This window comes from Notolepis coatsorum (genome assembly GCF_963971535.1).
Source record: "Notolepis coatsorum genome assembly, chromosome: 11".
NCBI classification, from domain to species: Eukaryota; Metazoa; Chordata; class Actinopteri; order Aulopiformes; family Paralepididae; genus Notolepis; species Notolepis coatsorum.
In genome coordinates, this window is record NC_140175.1 from 12,255,000 (window position 1) to 12,262,499 (window position 7,500).

The 7,500-nt window shown below is 44.1% G+C and overlaps 1 protein-coding gene and 1 pseudogene across 2 annotated transcripts in view; both read left to right on the top strand.

Annotated features, from left to right (window-relative positions):
* The window catches only part of LOC311236436 (electrogenic sodium bicarbonate cotransporter 1-like), a 10,774-nt pseudogene extending 8,250 nt beyond the window's left edge, over nucleotides 1-2,524 (top strand). The window contains exon 4 of the transcript XR_014621081.1: nucleotides 2,512-2,524. The product of XR_014621081.1 is annotated as an electrogenic sodium bicarbonate cotransporter 1-like (transcript). The remainder of the gene's footprint in view (nucleotides 1-2,511) is intronic.
* Nucleotides 1-7,500, top strand: part of LOC311237315 (electrogenic sodium bicarbonate cotransporter 1-like) — a 161,441-nt gene that overhangs the window by 118,804 nt on the left and 35,137 nt on the right. The window contains 1 exon segment of the mRNA XM_084325133.1: nucleotides 5,698-5,756. Within this exon segment, the coding sequence (XP_084181259.1) occupies nucleotides 5,698-5,756 (59 nt within the window).

The following is a 7,500-nucleotide window of genomic DNA, read 5'->3' on the forward strand; positions in this document are numbered from 1 at the left end:
ATTTAGAATTCGAATGCCAACGTAACGAACGAAGGTCTGAACGTTTGGGCTCAGCCCTAGTGGCTACATGGGTAGAGCTCCGGACTCATGATCGGAATGTCACCGGTTCGAGCCCCTGTCGCGGGCCGTTGTCGGAAAGTGGTGTTGTTGTCCAGCAGGGAGACACTCTGTCCTCTGGACCTGGTGGTGTTGTTGTCCAGCAGGGAGCACTCTGTCCTCTGGACCTGGTGGTGGTGTTGTCCAGCAGGGAGACACTCTGTCCTCTGGACCTGGTGGTGTTGTTGTCCAGCAGGGAGACACTCTGTCCTCTGGACCTGGTGGTGTTGTTGTCCAGCAGGGAGCACTCTGTCCTCTGGACCTGGTGGTGTTGTTGTCCAGCAGGGAGACACTCTGTCCTCTGGACCTGGTGGTGGTGTTGTTGTCCAGCAGGGAGCACTCTGTCCTCTGGACCTGGTGGTGTTGTTGTCCAGCAGGGAGACACTCTGTCCTCTGGACCTGGTGGTGTTGTTGTCCAGCAGGGAGACACTCTGTCCTCTGGACCTGGTGGTGTTGTTGTCCAGCAGGGAGACACTCTGTCCTCTGGACCTGGTGGTGTTGTTGTCCAGCAGGGAGCACTCTGTCCTCTGGACCTGGTGGTGTTGTTGTCCAGCAGGGAGACACTCTGTCCTCTGGACCTGGTGGTGTTGTTGTCCAGCAGGGAGCGCTCTGTCCTCTGGACCTGGTGTTGGTGTTGTCCAGCAGGGAGACACTCTGTCCTCTGGACCTGGTGGTGGTGTTGTTGTCCAGCAGGGAGCACTTTGTCCTCTGGACCTGGTGGTGGTGTTGTCCAGCAGGGAGCACTTTGTCCTCTGGACCTGGTGGTGTTGTTGTCCAACAGGGAGCACTCTGTCCTCTGGACCTGGTGGTGGTGTTGTCCAGCAGGGAGACACTCTGTCCTCTGGACTTGTCAGTAACAATGCTGCTGTTACGGTGATAGGGACACCGTACAGCTGCAAGTGCCGTCCTTCGAATGAGACATTAAACCGAGGTGTTGGGTCGTTAAAGAACCCAGGGCACCTATCGCAAAGAGCAGGGAGTTAACTGGCCAAATTCCCCATCCGGTCTCTGACATCAAGGCCACCTAATCATCCTCCTCCCCCTTAATTGGCTGATATCAGTCCTTTCAGCCATTGTGTAGTGTGCTGTGTGCCTGGTGCCAGTGTATATGGCAGCCATTGAGCCTGCGTAGCCCAAGGTTGGGTGCTACACAGTGATAAGATAACATGATCCTTTATTAATGTCAAAGCAGCATGGTGGGGGGGGGGATACAGGGGGGGGTACAGAGCTTCACATTCCTATACAGTCCAGTATCTATATTATACACTATAGATGCAATATAAAATATAAATACAAATACAATATAATATAAAAAAGTACAAATACAAGATCGTATCCACCCTACATTGTAGGCTTTGAGTGTCTAGAAAAGTGATATATAAATCATTCATTCATTCATAATGAACCCAATGGGGTCGGGGTGGACTGACCCCAAGTGGGGGTCCCCTTTTATGAAACGGGGGTCCCTTGAAAACGTCCTAATTAACCTAAAATGATTGAAATAACATTTGGCCATCGTTTGGTCAAGGTGACCTTTTGCATATAAAGGTCAGTGTGAATGCCATGCAGCTTGCCATCGGATGTTTTTGCACTGAAATACTAAACATTATAGTAACATAAAAATGTGAACAACCACGTAAACATTTTTCATGTGATTTCAAATGTTGGGTTCATATAGGTTTTCCCAAACTCGGTGTGTGCTCACCTGTGGGGACAACCGTGGCGTGTTCACTGCATCTTGTTGCCACCATGAATAACTCTCTCTATTACAGTACATCTACTAATAAATGCACCGTGGCCATTGGCTCTTACCCCGCTGTGTAATCTTGGGATCCATCGGTGAAGTCGTACGCCTATCTCGTCTCAATGAAACCAAACCACATAATGAATGTCGTTAGACTGGTCACCATCTGCGCTTTTTATCAAACTGCACCAACGGTGGCGTTGTTTCATGTTTTAAGACTTGTTGTTGCCACCTGGTCACCCAAGTGAGCAAGACAATGGAAGCGAGACGTAGTCAGGAAATGACCAAGCCGGTTCACACCAGTTCAAACCGGTTCAAAAGCTATCCGAAAATCCTGTCGATAAAACAATTAAAGGTCACAATTAAAGTTACCCTGTGCCTACTGTTTGTGAAAAGCACAGACACCATTACTATTGTATCCGTCAGCAGAACAGTTACATTGTTTGAAATGTTTTGTTTTGTTAGTGCATCGTGTTAAGTCAAGAAATTACTTTCAAAACACTCGCCGTCATTGAGGCGTTTTCAGGTGGTATTTCTCACGTCAGCTACAGGTTAGTTCCACATTTCCCTACCTGGCCATTTAATATTACGCTTATGAATCTCCGAGTGACCTAAAACTAAGAGTAATTGCTATTTCTGAGTGATTTATATCTGTGTGTTTTGTCCTATAGTTGTAGTTTATGAACAAACACTGTCTAATCCCGGATTGTTTTCCCCCAGAAAGAGATTAGATGACCAAAATAGAGCCGTGACAATCAAAATAGAGGCGTGACAATCAAAATAGAGGCGTGATGACCAAAATAGAGCCGTGACAATCAAAATAGAGGCGTGACAATCAAAATAGCGGTGTGATGACCAGAATAGAGGCGTGATGACCAGAATAGAGGCCTGATGACCAGAATAGAGGCGTGATGACCAGAATAGAGGTGTGATGACCAGAATAGAGGCGTGATGACCAGAATAGAGGTGTGATGACCAGAATAGAGGTGTGATGACCAGAATAGAGGCGTGATGACCAGAATAGAGGTGTGATGACCAGAATAGAGGCCTGATGACCAGAATAGAGGTGTGATGACCAGAATAGAGGCCTGATGACCAGAATAGAGGCCTGATGACCAGAATAGAGGTGTGATGACCAGAATAGAGGCGTGGTGACCAGAATAGAGGTGTGATGACCAGAATAGAGGTGTGATGACCAGAATAGAGGCCTGATGACCAGAATAGAGGTGTGATGACCAGAATAGAGGTGTGATGACCAGAATAGAGGCGTGATGACCAGAATAGAGGTGTGATGACCAGAATAGAGGCGTGATGACCAGAATAGAGGTGTGATGACCAGAATAGAGGCGTGATGACCAGAATAGAGGTGTGATGACCAGAATAGAGGCCTGATGACCAGAATAGAGGTGTGATGACCAGAATAGAGGTGTGATGACCAGAATAGAGGCGTGATGACCAGAATAGAGGCGTGATGACCAGAATAGAGGCGTGATGACCAGAATAGAGGCCTGATGACCAGAATAGAGGCATGATGACCAGAATAGAGGCGTGATGACCAGAATAGAGGCGTGATGACCAGAATAGAGGTGTGATGACCAGAATAGAGGCCTGATGACCAGAATAGAGGCGTGATGACCAGAATAGAGGTGTGATGACCAGAATAGAGGCCTGATGACCAGAATAGAGGTGTGATGACCAGAATAGAGGCGTGATGACCAGAATAGATGTGTGATGACCAGAATAGAGGCCTGATGACCAGAATAGAGGTGTGATGACCAGAATAGAGGCGTGATGACCAGAATAGATGTGTGATGACCAGAATAGAGGCCTGATGACCAGAATAGAGGTGTGATGACCAGAATAGAGGTGTGATGACCAGAATAGAGGTGTGATGACCAGAATAGAGGCGTGATGACCAGAATAGAGGCGTGATGACCAGAATAGAGGTGTGATGACCAGAATAGTGGCCTGATGACCAGAATAGAGGCGTGATGACCAGAATAGAGGCGTGATGACCAGAATAGAGGTGTGATGACCAGAATAGATGTGTGATGACCAGAATAGAGGCCTGATGACCAGAATAGAGGTGTGATGACCAGAATAGAGGCGTGATGACCAGAATAGAGGTGTGATGACCAGAATAGTGGCCTGATGACCAGAATAGAGGCGTGATGACCAGAATAGAGGCGTGATGACCAGAATAGAGGTGTGATGACCAGAATAGAGGTGTGATGACCAGAATAGAGGCCTGATGACCAGAATAGAGGCGTGATGACCAGAATAGAGGCCTGATGACCAGAATAGAGGTGTGATGACCAGAATAGAGGCCTGATGACCAGAATAGAGGCGTGATGACCAGAATAGAGGCCTGATGACCAGAATAGAGGTGTGATGACCAGAATAGAGGCCTGATGACCAGAATAGAGGTGTGATGACCAGAATAGAGGCCTGATGACCAGAATAGAGGTGTGATGACCAGAATAGAGGCCTGATGACCAGAATAGAGGCGTGATGACCAGAATAGAGGTGTGATGACCAGAATAGAGGCCTGATGACCAGAATAGATGTGTGATGACCAGAATAGAGGCCTGATGACCAGAATAGAGGTGTGATGACCAGAATAGAGGTGTGATGACCAGAATAGAGGCGTGATGACCAGAATAGAGGCGTGATGACCAGAATAGAGGCGTGATGACCAGAATAGAGGCGTGATGACCAGAATAGAGGCCTGATGACCAGAATAGAGGCCTGATGACCAGAATAGAGGCGTGATGACCAGAATAGATGTGTGATGACCAGAATAGAGGCCTGATGACCAGAATAGAGGTGTGATGACCAGAATAGAGGCGTGATGACCAGAATAGAGGCGTGATGACCAGAATAGAGGTGTGATGACCAGAATAGAGGCGTGATGACCAGAATAGAGGCGTGATGACCAGAATAGAGGTGTGATGACCAGAATAGAGGCGTGATGACCAGAATAGAGGCGTGATGACCAGAATAGAGGCATGATGACCAGAATAGAGGCGTGATGACCAGAATAGAGGTGTGATGACCAGAATAGAGGTGTGATGACCAGAATAGAGGCGTGATGACCAGAATAGAGGCGTGATGACCGGAATAGAGGCCTGATGACCAGAATAGAGGTGTGATGACCAGAATAGAGGCCTGATGACCGGAATAGAGGTGTGATGACCAGAATAGAGGCCTGATGACCGGAATAGAGGTGTGATGACCAGAATAGAGGCCTGATGACCGGAATAGAGGTGTGATGACCAGAATAGAGGCCTGATGACCAGAACATCAGTGCGTTTGACATATTGTCCAGTCTGATATAAACCACTGTACTTTCCCATGATGACTATTCAAATCAAATCAAATCAAATTTATTTATAGGGCCCGACAACACACGTTAATGTCCCCATGGGCCGTACAGGTCTTCTTTAAACAAGTCAAGAAGAAAACATAACAATAAGTCAAGAACAGAACAAGACCATAAGGTCCAAACATTTTTAGATGAATGCAAATAAATGAAAGAATGCAAGCACTCCCAGACATACCCCACGCGAAGGTAAGGAAAAACTCACTAAAACCTAACAATAGGGAAAAAAGCTCCACAGGCAGTGTGGAGGAGAGAAACCTTAGAAGGGCCATTCAAGGGGGGATCTCCCTTCTTAGATGTTGGTGATAGTAGTGTTGCAGACGGACAGCCGGAGTTCTTGATGAATCCAATTCTAATATTTTGTAGTTATGAATATCCTGAATTTATCAATAAAGGAATATCTTGTCTTATCTTATAGGAAAATAAAATCCGTATTCGATTATAAGTATTTTTAATTTTTTTTCTATCCAACCAGGTAATTCCACTGACCTGGAGAGCGACAATGCCTCTCTGTGGGCCAACAGTACTGGTCTGGTAAGCCTCTCTTGGTTTCTTACCATCACATCATGACTCATAATGAATGAATTCCAACTGTGAATGCTTTTAAAAGTATGCTACGATTAGCCCCTCATGAAACATGTAACTGTTTTACCTGATGCTCTTGCTGATCTGATTATGCTTCTTGCCACTGCACAAATGGCCTTCTGTGTTTGTATTTGATTTGTATGTGTTTTGTTTAATGCCCTTGTTTTTATGTTGAAACTTGTTGTGTGCCGTGTTGGTCAGGACTCCCTGGAAGAAGAGATCTTGTATCTCAATGGGACATTCCTGGATAAATAAAGGATAAACATTTTAATTATTATTATTATTATTATTTTTTTTAAACCAGTTGGCTATTAACCATCTTTCACCAATGTTTTAGAATCATAGCATAATTTAGCGTAATGTATTTATCACAAGTAAAACACAACACCTCTACTGAACCAGCAGTGTATTTCTATATTGTGTTATGATTAGATTAAATTAAAATGTATTGTCGTTATACAGCACAAGTACAGCACAACAAAGTTTGGCATCCAACCAGAGTGCACAGTAAAGTGCAACAGTAATATACAATGTACAGGTGATTAAACTGGGTATAGAATATATAAATTAGTACGGAGTATAGTGCTAATCAGATGTATGTACAGAGTTGTAGTATTAACATGTACAGTGATACAGGTATAAAGACACTATGGTAGTAAGTCATACTGGCCAGCAGCGTAACTAGATTTCAAGAGGTTTATTTGTCACATACACACCAGGGCATACAGTGAAATGCGGGTGGTCATGCCCACATCGATTGTGCAATAACACTGATAATAAAATAGACATAAAAAAACAGGTAATAAGAAGACGTGATAAAAATAGACATGCTAAATTCCTGAGAAGGCACTGGGTCCTATGTACACTACTATACAATATACAATTTTAACTCTGTCATTATGCTATGCTTACTATATCTAAACTATACTTTACAAGAACCACATCTGTTCTTTCCTTAAAGTGACCTTTTTTAGGAAGTGTAACTAGTAATAATACCAATGGATTTTTGCTTTATTGCCAGCTATAGTGCTAATCAGATGTACAGGTGCAGCTCAATAAATTAGAATATCGTGGAAAAGTCAATATATATTTAGCTGTATTGATGCAGTAATTTGTGCAAAAGGAGCCCCAACCAAGTACTGAGTGAACATACATGAACATACCTTTCAGAAGGCCGACATTTCTATATAAAAGTTATTTATGTCTTATAATATTCAAACTTTCTGAGATACAGAATTTTGGGCTTTCATGAGCTGTAAGACATAATCATCTAAATTAAAGGGGAACTATCTTATAAATGGCCTTTTTGAGTGTTTAGCATTGTTTCCTAGCTATGTGAACTTATATTAATATGATCTATGTCTCAAAATTCTCATATTGGCGCATTCTTCCAATTCTCCTCTCACAATATTCACCCTCACTGAACTGAGTCGTTTGAAAATGTGCGCGATATGTGATGTCAGAGAGACACCGCTGCATGTTAATGTTGAGATACAAGAACAGCTGCACACAGGCCCCTGCACCCCAGGCCACATCAGCTCAAAACGTCTCGAGATCTTGAGGTAGAAAAATGCTGTTTTTGAGGACTTGATTAGAAATACAAAACAATGAATAAAAAAATATATATATATTACAGAGGTGTTCCATAGACTCACAGGAATTGTGTAAAAGTGCCCAAATAGTGAAAGAAATA